Source organism: Nesoenas mayeri (assembly GCF_963082525.1).
Source record: "Nesoenas mayeri genome assembly, chromosome: 16".
In the NCBI taxonomy this organism is placed as follows: Eukaryota; Metazoa; Chordata; class Aves; order Columbiformes; family Columbidae; genus Nesoenas; species Nesoenas mayeri.
The window spans coordinates 3,120,863-3,143,521 of record NC_137562.1 but is presented as its reverse complement, the minus strand read 5'-3'; the positions used below and the strand labels follow the sequence as shown (position 1 = coordinate 3,143,521).

The 22,659-nt window shown below is 47.0% G+C and overlaps 1 protein-coding gene across 2 annotated transcripts in view; it reads left to right on the top strand.

Moving 5' to 3' along the window:
- Positions 1-9,082: 9,082 nt before the first annotated feature.
- The window catches only part of UQCC1 (ubiquinol-cytochrome c reductase complex assembly factor 1), a 52,653-nt gene continuing 39,076 nt past the window's right edge, over positions 9,083-22,659 (top strand). The window contains exons 1-6 of one of the 2 annotated variants that reach the window (XM_080354363.1): positions 9,083-9,120; positions 10,889-10,983; positions 12,776-12,880; positions 15,242-15,346; positions 19,926-20,033; positions 22,306-22,378. In XM_080354363.1, coding sequence (XP_080210489.1) covers positions 10,981-10,983; positions 12,776-12,880; positions 15,242-15,346; positions 19,926-20,033; positions 22,306-22,378 — 394 coding nt within the window. In that variant the 5' untranslated portion in view covers positions 9,083-9,120; positions 10,889-10,980. The remainder of the gene's footprint in view (positions 9,121-10,888; positions 10,984-12,775; positions 12,881-15,241; positions 15,347-19,925; positions 20,034-22,305; positions 22,379-22,659) is intronic. The other variant, XM_080354362.1, reaches the window with a different exon arrangement.

Genomic DNA, 22,659 nt, shown 5'->3' with positions numbered 1-22,659 from the left:
TGGAAAACCTCTCTGACCAGCAAACACTTTCTTCTCCAGAAAGCACACAGATGGGAAGAAAAGCTCCTGAAGCAGAGGTGGCTTAAGTACTGGGATGGCTTGTTTCTGCAGCGGTCTGCTCAAGTCGTCGAGCCTCGGCAGTGGCCGGGTGCCAAAGCACACTCCGGGCTTGACAGGTGGGGAGGGAAACGTCCTGGGCTTGCCCCAGCAAACAGGGAGCACTGACGGCAGCGAACACACAGGAGTTTATCACAGTGAACAGTAGCAGCAGCCACGAGGATATAGAAGCTCGGAAAAAGTAATCAGGTCTTATTGCTACTTCCCCGAACAGTTCAGCCATGGAGCTGAGGATTTGCTTGCGAGGCTTCCCCAAAGGCAGGCGGAGCGGCACCGAGGAGCCTGTTCCGCTCCACATCCGCTGCTCCTGCAGCGCTGGGGCGGGAGAGGAAACCTCCTGCAGACCAGAGCAAGGACCACTTTGCACCCCCAGCCAAGGAATTCCAGGTTAGGGAGTTGATCTTCACACTTGCCAAACTTTTCAAGGCCCATAATGCATTGTGAGGGTTGTACTTTTATTGAAATATTTTCTTATATTCATATTTTTAAATTGCATTTATCCTGGAAAACAGCAGTAGCAAATGTGTGCACAATTACACTCTTAACTGAGTACTCAGTCTTACGGAGAGGACTAAGCATCTTTAAGTTGCTAAAAATATAATTGGTTTCCATTAAAACTCAGTTTCTAATGTCATCCTAAGGGTGGACTTGGTCTCGAAGTGTCCAGATTTACTCTCTATGCAAAGGAGAACGTTTTTGTGAAAGCGAAGTATGACAAATTCATTATAAACTACCAGTTCAACCTTAGAAATGCCATTTTCCCTCAGTGCACAGCCAGAGCTAGAAACTCAGCAGAACCCGGGTTTCCCCAGATGGCCCCTCGCTGCACTTCTGTTACTGGGAGCTCTGCTCAGAGCGGTGCAGACACCCAGGGCAGTTCTGCGAGAACTCACACCACACTCCCAGGGCTCCAGGGGGCTGTTATCACTGATCAGCGCTTCACGTCCTAAAGGCTCCGTCGGCCAGGCCGCGGTGCCAGAGCTGCCCGGGCTTCCCTGCTTCGTATGAGGCCCCTTCAGCCCTCGGAGCACCGGGAAGGTGCAAAGACTCTCAAGGTGCAAAGACTCTCGAGGCGCTGCCAGGCCAGCTGGCAACCCCACAAATGCACCAACCCAGGGTTACTGAGACCTGCTGGGTCTGAGCAGAGGTTTTGCAACGGGGTTTCTCTTTATCATCATCTGCGGAGTGTCCTGGAACACCCACTGTCACGGTTTAACCCCAGCAGTATAACCATGAGAGCCGCTCGCTCGCTGCCCCCTAAACAAGGGGGAAAATCGAAAGGGGAGGGAGGAACTTGGATTGTGATAAACACAGGTTAATAAATATCAAAATACTAATACACTACTAGTATATATATATATCTATATCTAGATATAGATATAGATATAGATATATAAAATAGAATATAAAAGAAAAGATACTCAATGCAATTCCTCACGACTCTGTCCGTGCCGAGCAGCCAGTCCCAGGCAGCAGCACCTGGTCCTGAACAGCTGATCCCAAAGAGAGAAAGAAGGAAAAAGGCAGAAAGGCCCCGAGGCCTCTGCAAACGCATGATGGTGAAAAGCCGAACTAAAGAAAGACCTGACCAGAACTCCCCGAACAGGTCTCCATCCTGGCTCCAACCAAAAGAGACAGTGTGAGAGTAAGAGAAAGAGAAAACCAGAAGATCTTGACCCTCCTTGAATACAAAGCCTGACATCAACAGGCTCACTGATTGCTCAGTGTGGGTGTCAGTCCAGCTCTGTCCATCCATCCATCCCCTCCCTCGCTGCCTCACACCTGTGGGCAGAGCTCAGAGTGTCCTTGGCTCTTGGACCAGAGTAATTAAAAACAATAACTCTGTTCTGGGTGCTATCTCTTCTTCTCAAACTAAATTCACACGACGACTGTGCTAGCTACAAAACAAAAGAGAGGTTTCTAACTGCATGAAGAAAATTAACTCATTTTCAGTCAAAGCAGCACACCCTCCTGTTTCCTGGAGTGTCCCAGCCCTGCCTGCCCCAGCTAACAGGCGGAGACCCTGTTTCCCCATGTGATTGTGAGATTTTCTTTGATTCTTTTCTTATGCAGGAGCAGGTGGTTAAGAAGGAAAATTAATACCATTTAAAACCTGCACTTAGTTGGGAATTCAGACTGAGCAGAGCAAAGACAGAAGGTGAAAGACCTGTACTTCTGCCCTGCTCTGAAGTATGTTTGTTTTCCAGAAGGAGGGAGGGCTAACAATTGCCTTACCAAGTTCTTTATGTGACTGAGAAAATAAAGAAGTTGTTATGGGACCTTATATATTTAGATTATTTCAAAATGGTTGATTAACCTGCGTAGTTACATTTTAAAATAGAAAACCGCAGGCTTATGTAAAAATGATCGGTCTGTTTTTCCATGCGAAAACAGAAAAAGGATGTTCTATGATAGCATTTGAAATGAAATTATGTGCTGATATAAAATTAGGACAGGACCATCAAATATTTTAAAATACCTTTGTTTAAAAGTTATTGATCATTCCTTGTTAATTAAGTCAAAAAAATAAATAGAATTGTAGTAATGACCACTGAACCAGCTTGGGAGAGGTCACACGTACAGGTAACCTCAGGAGCACAACAGCGCAGGGGCCGCTGTGCAGTGTGTGCAGAGTCTTTCAAAAGTGGACAGAAATACAGAGTAAAAAACCGCGCAGAAAATCTGTTTTGTGATGAGTTAAACCCAGAAAGTCTGACTGTAGAGCGATCTGCATAGAACATCGGCACTGCTGGAGAGGAGGAGACGTGGTAAGTAAAAAGGTCATAGAGGTGCCTGTCTCTGAAGTCGGAAAAATGGAAAAGTCAGGAACGATTTAACCTGGAGATCCCAGCTTGGCAGATCAGGCAGTTCTCAGCGTGCTGAAGTCTTGGGTGCAGCCCCTTTGTCCTTTCAGTACAATACTGCTCATTCGGAAAGACACAAGCATTCCCCAAGGCAGAGGCCACACAGGACCTGGATTGCTGGGTCACCACACTATGTCTCATACTTTTGACCATGTAATCACCACATGCCCATTTGTGCTTCTAATTTCTGATGACAGTACAACAAGCTACTTAAAAGAAAAATCAGAACCATTTCATTCTCTTTTATTATGAGGAAATACATTTATATCCATCAACAGGGTGAAAACTCAAGTAATACGATAAAGGTTACATAAGACAAGTCTTGCAGAGCTGTGATATGGAGCCTCATCTCCAGAACAACCAATGGAGAGTTTCTCACATCTCTACAGAGCTTCTCAAAGCAAATAACCTGAGGCTGATTTCCTAAAGCATCTCTGCTGTTACCTTATACCTTTAGGAACTTGACATCAAAGGGAGAACACTGAGCATCATTATGTTAAGTAAGAGAAAACTTTCACAGTGTAAGATTGGAAGGAGCTTCCTATGGAAACTGGGAATCACCTTACAGAAATGTTTAGGTGCAGGTCAGAGAAATATACACCAGAGTCCAAGTACATTTGGTACTGGATGTGGAGGATGGTCTAGGTGGTATTTTTAGTTACATAGCTACAAGATTTGCAAATGTCTGTAACTAATTATGCCAACCAAGGAATAATATAACAACCCAGAATCAAAGTCTGAGTCCCTACCATTGCCTGGAACACCCAAGTGAGGGCAAACATGTTAAAACTAACACATATCTGAGCATCACAGACAGCCTGGAACATTTTGACAACACTTCTTAATGTAAAAATGACAGTTTCTCAAAGCTGAAGTTTTTTGGGTAAAGACCTGGTTTTGGACAAGGTGGCATTCTGAGACCAGCAGGGAATTGTTGGGCAGATCCAGAGCCTTTGTCCCGCTCTCCCCATGGAGAACAGCTGGTGAACTAGGCGGGGGTGCAGTGGTGCAATAACATCCGTTTTTAGTCTTTGCCAGGATTAAGATGACAGGATTTTAATCTGAATTTTTCCCAGTGAGGGTGGCCATCGCAATTGTGCTAGAAAGGCCTCTTCCTTCTTTTTCAGTGTTTCTTGTGGCACTTTAGGTCACTAATTAGCGGTTCACTGAATCAGAAAGTCAGTTTCTGTTCTGATAAATATTTCCCCATCTCCCAGTGGATGATACACAACTCTTCCTTCCACACGCGCTGTGCAAACAGGCTGCCTGCACCGGAATGGGGGTGTGCTCCTGTAAAACAGTGGTGTCAGTAGAAGGGCACCTGGGGCTGGATCAAGATTGCAGTAAGAATAAGATAAAAGTTCCTGTGCTGTCTTACATGTGCTAAACTGAGTCACAATTGTGAAAAAGAAACATCGGACATAACTTGGATCTGTCAGTTGTTTTGAAGCGCTCGGTTTTGTCAATCCACTTGATTTTGGTGTAGTAAGTTTTGTCAATCCGCTTGATTTTGGTGTAGTATTTTAACAGTGAGGAAATATCTACGTGATTTTAACCCCAGCCCTTCACTGCCCGCTCCCTCATGCTTTTGGGTTAAAAAACTCAGTCCTTTATTGTCTCCATTCATGGTCATGAGGAGATTTGGACCCTTGCCCTATCTTCACATATCTGGATAACAGGTGGATGTGGAACTTTTCCCCCATGAGTTCACCCTCCCCCTTTGTGTTTGGATGCTTGCTGGACTGAGGCTTTGACTACAAGCTAGAATTTTATCCCCATTCCTGTTCAGCTCAGTAGCTGACTTGTCAGAATGCAGCCTTGCCAACTACAACAGCCTTAACTTAGACCCAGCGTGCTCTAGAAAACCTCATGCTTCACAGAGCCGGAGTTAAACAGAAAGCAAAGCAGCCCCAACACAGTGTCTGCTCTTGCACAGCTCCAGGAAAGTGTTGGTCGTTCTCCATGTCTGGGCTAGAATCTTCACAAAGGGGCTGGCCTGCCTGATCCTGCTCTGAAATGCCAGCACAGGGTCTCGTTGGGAGCAGTTCAGGTGTCCTCATGGCTCAGAATGGCCACCTGGGGAAAAGGTTTTTCCCTGTGCTTGCCTGTTTGGGGACGGGGCTTCAGGGTGATTGTCACTAGTTCTCCCCTTTCCCCCTTCTGTTCCCTGCAGGACAGGCATCCCCGTCACCCCAGCACAAGGAGCACCGCTGGCAGCAGCGTGGGCAGGACGGCGGTGTGACGCAGGGTGACAGTACGGACAAGCTGACGGGATAGCTGGCTGCTGCCAGAACTGCTGATCTGCTCTCCCGCTCTGTCCCCAGATACACATTCCTGGCATTCCTCAGATCCTGAGGAGAGCTGTTTCCCAGCTAAGCTCACAGAAAATCCTACTAAACACAACAAAAGGACAATCTTCGGCTGGTCCAGCTCCTTCAACCAGCTCATTGGCTCAGCAATCACCAGATGAATGCTGGTGCCACCACAGCCAGGGGCAGGACCTCTCAGCAATTAGTAATTCTATTAGTTGCATTTTCAAACTGGATCCTCGCTTCATCCACCAGCCCCATCCAGCCAGACATACAGGAGCAGATGGAGGCCTCTCCCACTGTCCTGGCATCCAGATCATTGCTGCAGCTGTTTGTCCGGACACAGCACACAGGGCTGCACGGCACAGCCCGTCACCAGGAGCTGTCGGCAGGTTCTCCACCACCACTGGTCCTCAAGAGAGGACTTGGTGGGTAGAAAACAGAGTCTTCTCTCCACCTGGCTTTCACTTGCTTTCTGCTCCCTGCTTCTCTGCCTTTAGCACACAGCAGTCCCACATCTCATCTTGGTCACGCTCAAAAAATGGCAGAGTTCATGTTCCCTGGCATGTTTCAGTACATCCATGAAAGGAAGTTTCCATGCCCTTGTTAATGGCCTGGGCTGAAGGGATCACAGAATCACGGGATCACAGAATCACAGAATCACAGAATGGACTGGGTTGGAAAAGACCTCAGAGATCACTGAGTCCAACCCTTGGTCCAACTCTAGTCTGTTTACTAGATCATGGCACTAAGTGCCATGTCCAACCTCACTCTAAAAACCTCCAGGGCCGGTGAGTCCAGCACCTCCCTGGACAGCCATTCCAATGCCTGACCACTCTCTCTGCACAGAATTGCTTTCTAATCTCCAGCCTCAATTTCCCCTGGCAGAGTTGAAGCCCATGGCCCCCTGTCCTATTGCTGATGCCTGGGAGAAGAGCCCAACCCCCACCTGGCTAGAACTGCCCTTCAGGTAGTTCTAGAGAGTGCTGAGCTCAGCTCTAAGCCTCCTCTTCTCCAGACTAAACAAGCCCAGCTCCCTCAGCCTCTCCCCATAGGGCTTGTGTTCAAGTCCCTTCCCCAGTCTTGTTGCTCTTCTCTGGACCCTCCAGCACTTCAATCTCTTTCCTGAGCTGAGGGGCCCAGAACTGAACACAACACTCCAGGTGTGGCCTCCCCAATGCAGAGCACAGAGGAAGGGTCACTGCCCTTGTCCTACTGACCACGCTGGTTTGGATACAGGACAGGACACCATTGGCCTTCTTGGCCACCTGGGCACACTGTTGGCTCATGTTGAGCTTCCTGTCCATTAGTCCCCCCAGGTCCCTTTCTGCCTGACTGCTCTCCAGCAGTTAGGTAGGACCTTTGCTGCCCTGTCGCTGGGACTTCGTGTTGCTGGTTAAAGTGCTCTCTGAAGAGCGATTCCACACGGGACATTCGTCATGACTGAAGTAAACCCACGCAGCTGTGGGGCTGCCCACCGAGCAGAGCTGAGCGGGGGAACACGAGGACAGCGAGGCCGGGGGACAAGAGAGGCAGCACATTGCCAGTGATCTGACGGAGGAAATGCCCTTAGAGTTCAAACTGAAACCCAGACCTGATGTTAAGAATGGTATTTAGTAATGCTTTGAGTCTAACACACGGAGGATGGGTAAGCAAATAGAAAGGATCAGAGGTAGCTTTAAACTTCCTCATTAGAATTGGCCACAGACACATGAATGAAATGAAGGGTAGCATATTCCTGACAGAGACCTCCAGTTCCCTGCGTGTTCAACATCCAGCTCCATGTCAGACCCACTCATTCACTAAACGCGCTGTCAGATGCAGTTAACCCATTTCAGCAGATAGCTGTGGTGTCAGAACATCTCGAAGAGGCCGACTGCAGGCCCAGGGGTCCGGGACGCCTCTGGAAGTCCAAGCAGGTGATTCCATTGGCCCCCTGAGGCCCAACATTTAAGAACATATGAAAATTTCTAAGGACTACTGTGGAGTTTCAGGGCTATTAAAGCAGCTGCTACTGCCCTCTTGAGAAGCTGACATCCCAGTAAATATGCTGAGAAAGAGGGGAGTAGAATATTATAGCTCCCCAAGCCCTTTGAGCCAGCACTGCTGCTGACAGAGCAGCCTTGCTCTCTTCCCCAGATGCTCTTGCTCACATCTGCACCAGCAATAACATTTGTGAGGTGATGTGGATGTGATCCAGATTAAGACCAGCCTGGCAAAACAAGGCAGCTCATTCCAACCCGTGGGGTTGCTGCTCAGGTTTACTCTGTGGCCTCATGAAAGCCGGTGCCGGCAGCAGGAGCGGGGCGGGTGGATGGCGCTGTGCTGGCTGCAGGGACACCGGGGGCTGTGCCGTGTCCGGTGCCTTCTGTCGACACCCGTGCTGGCCCTGGGCAGGATCACACAGACACGGACAGCCACAACGGCCACATCTACCTCAGCCATGGGAAACTCGCTGCCCCTGTGCTGCTCTTAATAGAGACAGGTTCTCCTGCCCCTCTGCTCTGCCCTGGGGAGACCACACCTGGAATCTTGTGTCCAGCTGTGGCCCCTCAGTTCCAGCAGGACAGGGAACTGCTGCAGAGAGTCCAGCGCAGCCACCAAGATGCTGCAGGGAGTGGAGCATCTCCCGTGTGAGGAAAGGCTGAGGGAGCTGGGGCTCTGGAGCTGGACAAGAGGACACTGAGGGGGGACTCATTCATGGGATCAATATGGAAAGGGGGAGTGTCAGGAGGATGGAGCCAGGCTCTTCTGGTGACAACCAGTGACAGGACAAGGGGCAATGGGTGCAAACTGGAACACAGGAGGTTCTGCTTAAATTTGAGAAGAAACTTGTTCCTGGTGAGGGTGTCAGAGCCTGGCCCAGGCTGCCCAGGGGGGTTGTGGAGTCTCCTTCTCTGCAGACATTCCAACCCACCTGGACACCTTCCTGTGTAACCTCATCTGGGTGTTCCTGCTCCATGGGGGGATTGCACTGGATGAGCTTTCCAGGTCCCTTCCAATCCCTGACATCCTGGGATTTCTCTCAGATCCCAGCAGCAGTGCCAGCGCAGCCTCGCGGCCCTGGGGTCGGCCCTTGAGCACAGAGCCCTGCAGTGCCGGGCAGGCACAGCTCTGCCGCCTCCTCCCGTTCCCAGGCAGATCCCAACCCAGGCCTGGGGCTCCCTCCTTTTGACACCTCCCGCCTCACCACCCCGCTTTTCCCAGCCTGTCAGCAGCTCCCCAGCTGTGCAGCGTGGGCAGAACAAGCGGAACATCCCCCCATCACGGCCACGCGTGAGGGACGAGGGCTGTTGCTGACATTATTGGTGGCGTTGGAGGTTGTGTGGGGACTGTCTTGGGGGGCAATTCGGGCAGCGTGTGTTGGGGGGGAGGGTGTCAGAAGGTAGTTTAATGTAGAATACCAGCTTTGGGAGCTGGAGGTGAGGGTTTAATTACCTCTTTTCTGATGATGAGAGAGTGTGGGGGAACTCGAAGAAGGGGTATAACCTTCATTCCTCGGTCTACAAGACTGATAGTTTTATAAACTATTACAGTGTTTTAGTAATTGAGTATTTTATTTTCTAGGACTCTGATAAGAGGAAGGGCATTAGGAGGATGGTGAAGCGGGCGAAAGAGGCTGTTTGGGCGGTGATAACGAGGGTCTTGTTCTGAGTGACTTATGCCCACGCCAGGACACGGCGCCGGCGACGCGGCCTCAACACCCGCGCGTCGGCCCCGCCCGCTCCGAGGCCGCGCGCGCGCGGTGGCGGCCGGAAGGGGCGGGGCCGAGCCCGCCGCGCCGCCGGAAGCCGTGCGAAGGAGCCATGGCGGCGCTGGCGCGGGCCGCGGTGAGTGTCCGCCCGGAGCGAGCGGCGGGGCGGCAACACCTGCCCCGTGCGCCCGGGCCTGCCCCGTGCGGCCGGACCTGCCCCGCCCCGGGGGCTGTGTCCGGCGTGGCCTCTCAGCAGAGAACGTGCGTGAGGCACAGCCCGGCCCGCGGGGGGAGCGGCGCCCAACGCCTCCTCATGCCCCCCTGCTCATGGCCCCCTCCCCATGGCCCCCTCCCCATGGCCCCCAGCGCCTCCCCAAGGCCCCACGGCACCTGCCCGGCTGTGCCTCCGCTGGGCGAGCGACGTTTCCTTCATAGCTGGTCTTTACATAGGATCTAGGCCAGGCTTTAGCATTCCTGCTTGGGCTTGAGAAACTTTTTCTTTTTTTTTTTTTTTTTCTTTTTTTCATTCTGGTGCTTGTGCGGTCGCTTTGGGCCCCGTGGGGTGGGGATTGCTTTTGTGAGAGATTCACTTCTCGCTTCAGAGGTGCTTGATTGAAAGGATAATGTGAAGATTCCGCTTTCTTTGTTATGGGGAAGAGATCGGGTTCTTATGAATGAGAGTGAATTACTAGTCACACAACTGCCTTCTCATGCATTAGTGCTGTTTTGTTTTGAATGAGCTTTCAAAGTCTTTGCAGCAGAATGCCGCTTTTAGCATATAGTTTAGAGAAGAGAACTCTCTGCCTGGGTCTGATATTCAGTCACAACACAAATATGGGGATGGCTGGTGCTCCATGCTGGAGGCAGATTCTCATCAGGAAGATGAACGGCCTTTAGTCTGAGGGCAACACCAACTTACGAGAAATAAATTGTTGCCCCTGAGGGTGGTGAGAGCCTGGCCCAGGTACCCAGAGAGGTGGTGGATGAACCATCCCTGGAGACATCCCAGGCCAGGCTGGACGGGGCTCTGAGCAACCTGAGCTGGTGCAGATGTCCCTGCTCATGGCAGGGCGGGCACTGGGGAGCCGGGAAGGTCCCTTCAACACAAACTGTTCTGTGGTTCTGTGAAGTTAATCCACTATATTCCTGGAACTGGTGTCTCAGGTGTGGTTTTTACAGGCGTGGCCAGCCCTGCCCTTTTGGGTCTCAAGCTGAAAGCAACCGGGAGCAAGCCTGCCCTTCAGCAGCTGAAATGAGCTAGAGTTCCTGCTGCCTCTTCCCATTCCTGTTCATTCTTGCTCATGTCTTTGCACTGCTGGCCTACCATTGCCTCCTCCTGCAGTTTTTTGGGCCCCTGAGCTGCAAATGCTGGAGCAGCAGGACTGTGGTAACAGAAAAATAGTATTCTGCAGTTTTAGTATGTTAAGCAATCATAGCAAAAAGGGAGGGGGAAGCCAGGCAGGAGGGGAGCAGGGAGGGTGGTAGAGAGTCACCAGATGGGTCCAGCTCTGTGGAGCTGTACCCCCAGGGGGTGGTTTGCAATGAAAACCTTGCAGAAGGTAAAGGACTTGTCTCCTGGGCTTACCTGTCCATGGACAACTCATCTCCTGGCTGTTTCTGGCATTTATATGCAAAGTAAGCTGATTCAACTTTTCAGCCTAGTCACGAAAAATTCTCTTTGGAGGGGAGGAGGTGTAGTTGTTGGCTGGTTTTGTGATCTGAAGTGCCTTACTTTGTAATCAGAGAAGCACCTGAGCTGTAGAAAGTGGTGGGAATATGCAGTTGGGTAATGGGACATCTGAGAGCAGCAGTGTGCTTCAGCTCGAGCTTTGCTGATTCTTGGCATTTCCAAGCATCTGCTTTTGTATTAGAATTTAACAGTTGCCTAATCATATGAAAATAAGTCTTCAGACTTCCAGCGTCTCTTCTTCGTACTGGAAATAAGGATGGATTTTCTTTTCTTCTGTCTTCAAGCCTTCTCAGGATCTCACAGCGTATGGTACCGTCCTGGTTATTGTCCAGACATTTTGGCCCTACCAGTTAATAGTGCTGTTAATAAAGCTGTTCTTTACCTCAGAAGAGATCTTGCTGATTAGTTTGTCTGCTATGTGAGTCTTTCCTAATGGTTTCCAGGAAGATTTAGAAGACCACAGCGATATTCCTTCATCTTGACAAAGCAGCTGTCGGCAGGAAGTGCTTGCGCTGTCTGCAGACTATACCCGAGTAATCCTGTGCAGTTTGTGCTTGGTACATTTTCTTGCAGCCAAACAGAGATGTAAAAGTAGCACTTGTGATTTGAAAGGAGAGTTGTGTTCTGCGAGCGGTGGTGCTGGCTTGGGGAAGATTCCTTGGCTCATTGCGTTCCCTTTCGGCTTCTCTGCTGCTTTCTGCTTTTGCTGTTTTCTTTATTAGTTGATTATTTATCACATCTCACCTTTGAAATGTGGACATGCTCGTTGTTTGTTTTTGTATGTCTCTGTCCGGTTGTGTTGCAGCAGTGCTTTTCCACAGCTATAAACCCCAGTATATTCCAGCTCTAAGACATATTGCAGCCTAGGCATGCTTTCCTTTTTGCCTCAAAGATAAAGGCTCAGAAGAATTCTGTCACGTGCTTTGGAATCTTGTAGTAATTAGTTATAAAAAACGGTGGTTTTTCTCTCTCACGTCGCTGTTTGTTGAACTGTTTATCTCAGAGCACTGGAAGTACATTGTGGTACTCAGCTGAAATGTCTTTTTGGATAGAAATCTATCATTTTCATAATTGCACTTGCTGGACGGTGATGTTAAGGAGAAAGAGCTGGAACTATGTAGCCTTGCTGCAGTAGCGATGAAGACTGATCCCATTTGTTGTGGCAGTGCGTCTGTCCCCTCGCAGTTTTTTAAAACCCGGATGGATTCCCTAACGGCTCAGAAGTGCAGCTGTGTGAGGAGCCGAGGGGGCACAGCAGGGACCGCAGGGACAGGAGCTCCAGCCGGTTTGTCTCTGCTCCCGCAGCCCTGGGCAGACGTGCGGGTCTCCCGCTGTCCTGTCACTGGGCTGCCCACCCCATTGAGGATTTATACAAACCATTAACATTCCCCTGGAGCCTTCTCAAATCTAAGTGTCTCCTTATATATTGGATGCTTCAATCTCTTAGTCATCCTTGTAGCCAATTGAAAATGAGGCCATTTTTATTATTCTGATGATATGTACATTATTTCCAGTATTAATGTAGAACATGTATGGAGGTGGCAAATACTGTACTAACTTGAATATTGCAGCAAATGAAAGGTGCAAAGGAAGTGCAGGCAAAGAGAACTCTGACTTTTTTCCATGTTACCTGGCATTTTCATTACAGAAAATAATTATTTTCACTTAAATTTATTGGGACAATACATGTTTTTGAAATACTGAAATTCTGAGCTGTGCCTGAGTACAGTTAAGAGAAAGATGTGTAAAAGCTGAGAGTTGGATGTTGGATGCTTTTTAGAGCTCGCTCGCTCAATCGCGGAATGCTTCTTAAGCATTTGAATTTATTGTATAGATATAAACATTGCGGTGTAGTTTTACAATGTAGACAGCCGGCCATTTCCTTTGACCAGTCTGTTTCTGCCATCACACCTGGGTTGCACACGTGTACTGGAAGGCAAGACTTTTTTAAAATCAAAATTTATACTTCTGTCAAGTGCAAGTTGGGAGTTTAATCTGAGAGTTGTTGTATAAATGAATAAAACTCCTGGAAGCAGGCGGACAGTTAAACCGTTTCTGAGCATTAGGGTCCTTTTCTTCATTGCTGCTCTCTCTGTTCCAGAGCTGCCAGACTGGAGTCGCTCACTGGGTCGCAGCCTGCGGTGGATTGTTACACACAGCTGCAGTCCCAGGCCAGCGCAGACGGATGCTCTGTGCTGTTTCCCAGGTAGATATCAGTACATTAAAGTGTGTAAAAAGTGGGATAAGTTTAAACTGGGATGAAAAAGTCATGTTTATTAAATAGAGGTTTCCAAAAGTGATATCTGCACTGTCTGTGTGTTCCTGAAATATCAAGGCAACTGGAAAGCCTTCTGCTGCTAAAAGAGTGAGCTCAGTTGTCTTCATTCCAGCTGGGTAGTCTTTTAATGGATCCACATGATCCCATTGTGAGTAGATGAAATGCAGAAGTCCAAATGGAGGTGTCATTTTTTCCAAAGCTAATAATGATTGCATGTAATTTCCAGCACTTTATTTCGTAGAAAGTCTCCACTGTACAATAACCTTGGACTTTCTAGTACTCTGGGTATGTTACCTAGCAGGGCAGAACATGAAGTCGTGTCATTTCAGTGGCAAATGCAGCTTTGCAGTTGTGCTTTCAGTTCTGCAACAGCACGCACAGTGTCAGATTGTGTCTATCCCTAGTAAATTAACTAGAATACTGTGTAATAGCAGTTGATGATAAAGAGGTGAAAAATGTGTAGAAAATGGCAATAGATGCAGGCTGTCGGGACAGAATTAGAGTATATCTCTTGGTGTTTCCTTGTTGCATAAAATGAGAGGACATGAAGGCTCTTCTTTGTCTTCCTGTATCTTAAAACTCGTATCAAGAGCCATGACTTACAGAATTAGAAACTTACCTGTAGATTCTTTGGTTTGAATGTCTTTTCTCAGATAAGACCTTCCAGTCCTGGGAAAATTGTCTGTACTTTTGTTGCGCAACCATACTGTTAAAACATCATCCATGTGGAGTAGGATACCATGTAGAGACCTGGACAAGCTCGAGAAGTGGGCCCGTGTGAGCCTCATGAGGTTCAACAAGGCCAAGTGCAAGGTCCTGCAGCCACCAGTATCAGTCCAGGCTGGGGCTGCAGAGATGGAGAGCAGCCCTGAGGAGAAGGACTTGGGCACACTGGGGGATGAAATGCTGGACGTGACCCGTCATTGTGCATTTGCAGCCCAGAAAGCCAGCTGTATCCTGAGCAGCATCCCCAGCCCCATGGGCAGCAGGTTTGGGGGATCCTGCCCCTCTGCCTCCCTCTGGTGAGACCTCCCTGCAGTGCTGGTCCAGCTCTGGGTCCTCAGCACAGGACGCACATGGACCTGCTGCAGAGGGGCCAGAGGAGCCACAGGAATGACCTGAGGCTGGAACAGCTCTGCTGGGGACAGGCTGAGAGAGCTGGGGTGTTCAGCTGGAGAAGAGAAGCTTCGGGGAGACCTTAGTGTGGCCTTTTGGTACTTAAAAGGAGCCTGTAAGAAAGATGGGGACAGGCTTTTGAGCAGGGCCTGTTGTGATAGGACAAGGGGTGATGGTTTTAATCTAAAGGAGGGAGATTCAGGCCGGACATGAGGAAGAAGCTGTAGCCCCTGAGGGTGGTGAGAGCCTGGCCCAGGTTGGCCAGAGAGGTGGTGGCTGAACCATCCCTGGAGACATCCCAGGCCAGGCTGGACGGGGCTCTGAGCACCCTGAGCTGGTGCAGATGTCCCTGCTCATGGCAGGGGGGGCACTGGGGAGCTGGGAAGATCCTACCAACCCAAACTGTTCTGTGATTGCATAATGTTTGGAGTAGAGAGGGATATGAGCAGTTGTGAAGTTGATTGATAGAGCTGATCTTACTCTGAGCCACCAGTAGATTCACTAAATACTGGGAGTGACTGCTCTTAAAAAACCAGTATATTTACTATGTCTGAATTTATGAATAAACAAGGCACTGGTGATCTGGGTGTGCTGGGAGGTGCTCTAGTCAGTGTGCAGCTTCTTCCCTGGAGATCCCACTCACTCCTACTCAATATTTTTCTCTGTTGTGTGGTAGCTCCATGATCCGGATCATGTGCTGTGAAACTATTGCAGTTACAGTAGTGGTTTTTACCTTGTTATTTGTTTTGCTCAAGTCCTGGCACAAAGGCAATTGAATGGACTATAAAGTCATAGGTAAAAGTAGCATAAACTGTTTCTCTGCAAGGACAGGAAAAAGAATTATTCTTCATTAAGAGCAAAACCCATAATGAGAAGTACTGGCTGAGAAAATGAAAGCGGATAGCCCATGGTTTTTGCGAGTGAAGTGTTCTGCCAGTCTATTCCATCAGTACATGTGCAGAGCACTAGAAAATGTGTGGAGTGCAGCATGAAGCATGGCCAACCACTTCGTGTTATTATCATAACTTTGTGCTGTTTGTGATATGAAGTTTTTCAGGATTAGACAGAACTGTAATTGACGTGGAAGCAAACTAAGGGTAGTTGGTGTGAAGTTAAGTGTTTACTTGTTAATGTTTCTTTCATTTTTTACTTTTCTTTTCTAATTTTTACTAGAGACACCAGGCTGACCAGTTCCGACTGTCGAAATCCTGTGGTGGATTGATTCAAGCCAACGGAGCCATTACACAGCCAAACAGATCATTTTACAACACAAATAAGGTTAGAAGAGTTTGTTGGTTTTATTGTCGGGGAGCACATTGTGCTAGGGATTATACAGATACAGGTAACAAAGCTCATTTCAAAACACGTAAGACATGATTGATCCTTTATATAAAATGTTTAAATATAGCATGAACAATGGGTACGATAATTTGAGAAGTGTGTCCTGTTTCTTTCCAGAAAATGAAGCACTGGCATGGGAAATGCAGTTGCTGTCGGGTTATCTGGGGTGTAGGTTCCAAGGAGAAGCCTGAGGGCTTCTTTCCAGTGAGGAAAGAAACTAAGTTAAGGCAGATGTTCCTTTATTACCATTAAAAAGGGCAACACAGAAGTTGTCCATACATGTTAGAAGCAACATGTACCTTGGAAATAATGTGTAACCACAGCTTCGCTGTTTGCTAAACACTGAAAATTGTCATGCAGTCTACTAATAATGACTAATTTTTGTGTAATTATTTACTGTTCATCTGTACTATTTTGTTAATTTGTGGTCTCTGTTACCTTTATCGTCTTTTGTCTTGCGATGGAAGTTTTCTGGAGCACGAATCATCTCCGTGAGATTAGTTTAGCCCTTAATCAAAGAGCGTCAGCGTCTCTCAACTTAAACATTTCCTGATCCTGCTCTTGTTAACTCAGTGTGAAGAAAATGCAAAATGGAATGTGTGTATGAGAAATGAGAGGACAGAAGGAAGAAGACAGTTAGGGATTCATGGGTGAAACTTGCAATCCCAGTTTGCTGTCGATCTCGTGTATTTTACTCGTGCAGGTGAATAATAGACGTATTTTAAATCAGCTATTTTGACGTGGATAGACAAAACAAAGGAAAACAAGGAGATGTGTGGAAGGAAAAAAACCCCAGCTGCTGTTTGCATCTACTTCTTAACCAAAGGTTTTCCTTTTTTTAGTCTATTTTTTGGTGGTTTTCAGCTGGTGAGGTAAACCAAACATTTTGCAGGCAAGAAGACTAAAGTGTACAAAGCGGCTTGTACAGTTTACCATGGCCAGAGACAAGAACAGTACCCAGGCTCTCAAAGGTGGTGTGTACCCCTTGTTCCTACGCCTGCCTGCGCCCCCCTCTTGTACCCGCACAAGGATCACTGGGAGAGCAACGGGTGACAAGCCAGGGGGTGGCAGGAAGATCCACAAGGCAGGGGTCAGACTTGCTTTTGCTGCATTAGAAGGGACTAAGGGGGGGGCTGCAAAGCTTGAAGGATGAATTTGTAAACTTCCTTCTTAAAATAACCATGGTGTAAGTAGCCAGGCAGGATTTACGACCAGAGAGGAAGCAGTTTACAGCAGTGTAGGTAAGGTTTGAGGTAAGTTTTTGGACTGCATCCTCGTTATTTCAAGTAGGAAAATACTTACTTGTCTTTGAAATAGGAACTTGACTATGCACTCCTGGTAGGAAAATGCTTTAGAATTAATGGTGAGCTCCAGTTGTTTCATTTTTGTATTTGGTGTCAAAATTAAGAGGATTGTTCAGCTTGAGCGCTACATTTCAGGTATTGAGCAGGAGAGTCAGCCTGAGGTGGGTTTAGGTTCCTTTCAGTGTCCCAATGAGCTTGTTTTGAGTGAGTTGTAAAACACATTTTTGAAGTTTTTTCTGGATGTTGTCTAGATGTAATTTTCTACACACTTGTAGGACTGTTTAGTTGATTTGGCTGCAGTCCTGGCGCTAATGGGATGAACCGCATACCTGTGTCCATAGGCTGAACCACACACTCACTGCTTCAGTCCTCCCTCCATCTCCTGAGGCAGTTCAGGCAGACTTGCAGAAGAATGAAGAATCATGGCCTTTCTTACCAAAAGTCTGGTTTACACTCAGTCATTTTTGGTGATGAGCTAACAACAGTTGAATCAATGTAATTTTGGTTTGCAACTTCTGTGTAATGAAAAATCCATACTGAGAGAGACTTCATAATGCATTTGTAGATAACAGACATTTAGTAAAATTAAGCTGCCTAGATTGACTGAGGTTTAGGATGATTTTAATTCCTATGGAGGAGATGAGTGGTTATTGGGGCATGAGTTCTGCATTGAGCAAATCCTGTCACTGCCTGGCTGGAGCGGGGCTGTGGAATTACCGTGAGGTGTCATTGTTAGTGCAGAGTATTGCATGGGATAATCTTGAAGAGAAAGTACCAAAAATTGGTTTAAATATTCAAATGCATGTTGGTAGACTCACTGGGTCCATTGCTTGTGGCAGAGGGAGGAAAGGTGCCTGTGCAGATGCTCCTGTTCTGGATGAGAACAGGGGACTTGGCAAACAGTGTCAATGGCCAGTGTGCCAATCTGAGGATTAAAGAAGGTCCTGGACAGTGTCACAGCGTCTCATGAGGTGACTGGTAGATACTGAAATGGCACTGGGCATGTTCGTTCCTGTTTACCTGGGCACGATGCGATTCCAGACAGCAACAGCTGTCTCTGGATAGTACCCAAGTGCAAAGGATTTTCACTCACATGCATGGATATACATAGGGATTGATTATGTCTCAAAGCTACAGTTTTTATCATGTTTACAGTTAGTTTCTAATTAATGATAACAACTTGTGCAGGACATATATCTGTATTTTAATGTGTATTTATTTATCGTTCATGCCATTTCAAAAATGACTATATTATGCTAGGAAAGCAGCAGAGAAAACAGCCAGAATGATCAGAAATGTGAAAAGGTGTCAGTAGGAGAAGAAGCTATTTTAGAACCCTTCTGAACTAAGAAGAGATACTGATGGGCGTATATATGATACTGGCCTAGAAAAGTCATAAGAATATTGAAAACGGGAAGAGGAAATGGTTGGTTGTGGCTTCTTACAGCACAACAGGAAGCATCCAGTGAACTGGCAAGGTTGGATTTAAAACGGGCATGTAACTGTGAAACTCGGAGGTTAAATCATTTCAAACACGCGGCTGCTGAAGGTGCATCCAGTTGTAGCTGCCAAAAGTGAGTGTGTGGACCCCTGTGGTGGTGCAGGCCGGGCTGTGAGCAGCCGGGCAGGTCACCCCAGGCTGTGCCCCCGTTGCTCCTGGGCATGGCTGGAGATGGTGTCCTGGGATGAGTGTTTGTTCTGGCTATGTGCAGCACTCCTTACATCGTGAAATTGCTTCTCTACTAAGAAAATTATTTTTTTAGTATTCGCATGTCTTAGGAGGAAGTGTTCAGGGTAAAATTCCAGCAGCTTAAAGCAATTTAACATTTCTTTGGTCAGGGAACTTTGTCAGATCAAAGAATCATTTTGGTTGGAAGAGACCCTTAAGGTCATCGACTCCAACCACTACTCCATGTCCCTGAGAACCTCATCTCCGTGTCTGTTCAGCCCCTCCAGGGATGGTGACTCCAGCACTGCCCTGGGCAGCCTGTTCCAATGCCCCACAGCCCTTTGGGGAAGAAATTGTTCCCAGATCCAACCTCAGCCTCCCCTGGCGCAACTTGAGGCCGTTTCCTCTGCTCCTGGCGCTTGTTCCTGGGGAGCAGAGCCCGACCCCCCTGGCTCCAAGCTCCTTTCAGGCAGTTCAGAGATCAGAAGGTCTCCCCTCAGCTCCTGTTCTCCAGCTGAACCCCCAGGTCCCTCAGCCGCTCCATCACACTTGTGCTCCAGCCCCTCACCAGCTCTGTTCCCTTCTCCCAACTCGCTCCAGCACCTCAAGGCCTTTCTTGGTGTGAGGGGCCCGGAACTACCTTCCTATAGGGAGGGCCCATTGTAATGCCTCTCAGCTGTGTTCCTCCAGTATATGTAGGAAATTCACATTTTGCTTACATGGGTTAAAAGTACAGTAATTTGTTGATAATGAAATGTTTACACTGCGTACTTATTCATTAGCAATGATTTGCTGGAGTAGGAGTGGTAAGTCCTGTGGGCTGATTGCTGCTGCCAGAAAGGCAGAGCGCCACAGGGGTTCAACCAGTCCCGCGGGGTTGAAGGTGTGTAGTTAATCTGGAAGAGAACGTTTCTCTTCATGTTTGCAGACACTGCAAATCGTTAAGGGCTAAATACTTTCCTGATCTAGATTTTCTGCAGGTACCATTTAGATTAACTGTGAGGGGAATAACAATCTGGGGGAGATTTTCAGTAAGAACAATGGGTTCATGGAGCTTCATGAGTTTTAAGATGGAGCTGATTGGTTTCTATAATTACTCTAGAATATGACATGCCTGTGAGAGCAAGAGAGGGAACGTGAAATGTTAGCTTTATTTGCTCTGTTTCTGTGATTTGTTTGCTCGTTTTATCTGTAAAAGATTTAAGCCCAAGTAAAGACATACATTTAGAAAGAATATTGGAATCTAGACTGGTGGCTGTATTTTGCAAAGGAGGTTTCTGTACAGACTGTTTGAGTCTCAGCTTCCAATGGGATGCTTTCGGCAAAACGGTTATGCAGCGTTTGATTCATAAACAGGATAATGTCACATAGGAAAAACAGTGTCATATTTTGCAGAGAGGACCTAAATATGTATTTGTTTTGTCGAACAACTAAATTAAACAAAACCCCTCAAATTGTCTGTTAAATGTGTAGCTTTTCTAACTAAAATGATTTGTCGGATTTAATTGCTCAGACTGAAGTGTGTGACATTTCAATCTTACAGCATCTTTCTGCAAAAGATTCCTTGCAGCCATCTGAAGAGAAAGTGGGTCCTTTCACAAGGTTGATAGAAGCACTGGGTTTCACAGGACCGCTGAAGTACAGCAGATGGGTAAGGCATTCATTTAATAGTTCTTTTGCTTCTTTGATACTTTCAGAGTTCTAAAAAGCAAACAAAAGCCCCTCACTTTTTATCCGATGATAGGAGGAGTACTTGATGGAAAAGTTCTAATTATTACCCATGTAAATTCCTGGCTAGTGATGTGAGGAATAATAATCCATAGCTTGAACCTCCCTTGATCTATATGTTGCCATCATTGACATAAGTAGGAAAATCAGTTTGTAGAGTCTTAACCTTCTGGTGTCTTATTTTGCCCTCACTTTGTGCACCGAGGATGCAATAACAGCCTTACTATCCAAGTGGAACACCCACATTGACCATCGTCTTGTCTCTAACAATGACTGATTGCAGTTATCTTAAGATAATTTAATTACAGGAAAGCACAGTATGGAACTTGTCTTGTGTGCTCCTCCAGCTACAACAGTTGTCTGTTCCAGGACTTCCTGCACGACATTGGACACTTTTTCTTTAATATCTAGTGATGGATTGTTTTCTATAACTTTGTCCAGTTGCACTTTAAGTTCATAGGATCCATCACATCCATAGCATTCAATGTCAGGAGTTCCGTAGCTTCAGTACCCACTCGGGGAAGAAGTATTGTTGTTTTCAATTGATGCCTTTTGATTTTGTACTTAAATAAATGGTGATTATTCTTTTCTTGGAGTGTATGTTCACATTCTCCCCTTCACTGATTTTATAGACTAATATATTCCATAGTAACTGTGTCTTTCTCTGAACCGAGGAGACTTGTTGCTGTCCTTAAGGCTCTTTCGTATTTTGATTCTCTGCACCTCTTTGTGTTCGATATTTCTGTGACAGGAGGGTCTCCCAAACAGCGAGATATGATACAATTGCTGTTTGAGTTGCTGTTCAGTAATAGCTGGCTAGGGCAAGGTGTGCTTTTGTGGTTTTTAAGTAGTTCTTTCGTAAAGCCGTTGTTAACATTGACTAAGTGAGAGCAGTTCTGTCAGAGACACCTTCAGTTCCTTATGCAGAAGGAAAAAGAGACGGAATTCAGAATTTCTTTGCTCTGAACTAGGACACGGTATTAAGGAGTGGGGGAAAAAGGCAGCCTGAAGCACGGAATTAAAACCCACAAGGTGTTTCTGGATATCTGCAAGGCAGAGTGGACCTCGAGACTGATCTGCAACTGCTGCTGATTGCATCTCAGTCCTCAGGAAGAAAATACCCAGAAAAGATAACTGACACTGAAGGGAGTTTGGTATTTTGGGTAATATCAGTTGCGTTTAATCAGGTGATGCTAAACCTCATGAGGGAGTAGTTTCTCTCCCATGTGCTTGTGTACATATTATTTCAACTAAGCTTTTCATTAGTGCTAATTGTTGACTCAGAGTTCTTAACTGCTCCTCTTTACCGCCTGCTCCTGGCTGGCGAGCTGGGTTTGGAGAGGTTATTTTGTGGGTAGGGCCCAAGAGAGCCGCGTTTTGTCCTTGCCAGTGCTCTCTATGAGGTCTTTGCTTTTTTCCATTTTCTTCTCCCTTCCCCACACCTATTTTACACCCTAAAACTTCCATGTATAAATGTCACCGGTTTCTCCTGTCTTACCTGCCTTATTTCAGGGCTGGACTGCAGAGGCTGTTCTTTACATGTTTGTTTCTCCCCTTGACATTAATGAGCAGGAGTGACTGATGCTCTTTAAAATGTTTGTTGTCAGTTATTGTGCTCTTTGAAGTTTCAATACCTGTCTCTTTGTTACAGACGATGCAATCAACATGTGTCTGGTGCAATGACAAAACAAAACCACAAGTGCCAAAGCACCTGAATATACCTCATGTCACTCATTGTTTGGGATTCCTTCCTCACTTGAGAAGCTTAGTTGGTCAATTTGCATTTTTTTAGGGGGAAAAAAAAAGTTTTTAGGACATGTCTTATATGTTACTTCTTTAATATTTAAAACTTAAATTTTACAGACCACTTTGAGTGATATGCATCAAAGTTATTGGTGGAAACCAGGATCTGTAGATTGGGATCTTTGGAGTCCCTGGAAGGAAAGCCATTTCATTTCTTTTTCTGTAATGACAGGATTATATTAAGCTAGATTTGGAAGAGTATTCAAGAAGCCATGTATACTCGTCTAATTCCTGGGAGCTATAATAGTTTAATGTGCTCCTGAAAATCTCAAGTGATTGTGACTCCCAAAAGGAGTCTTCTCAGAAAGTGGTAGTGTATGCGTTTAACAAGCAGTGGTGTTCACTGGCTCTCATGAACAATGCTTTAAGTATTGTCTTTTCTTTTTCTTTAGAAAGTTAAAGTAGCAGCTTTGCGCATGTACACGTGCTGCGTGGAGAAAACTGACTACGAGGAATTTTTTAACAGTAAGTAATGGACTTGATGATATTTAGAGGGGGGTGGTCAGTAGGTCAGAGAGGTTCTCCTGCCCCTCTGCTCTGCCCTGGGGAGACCACACCTGGAATCTTGTGTCCAGATGTGGCCCCTCAGTTCCAGCAGGACAGGGAACTGCTGGAGAGAGTCCAGCGCAGCCACCAAGATGCTGCAGGGAGTGGAGCATCTCCCGGGTGAGGAAAGGCTGAGGGAGCTGGGGCTCTGGAGCTGGACAAGAGGACACTGAGGGGGGACTCATTCCTGGGGATCAGTA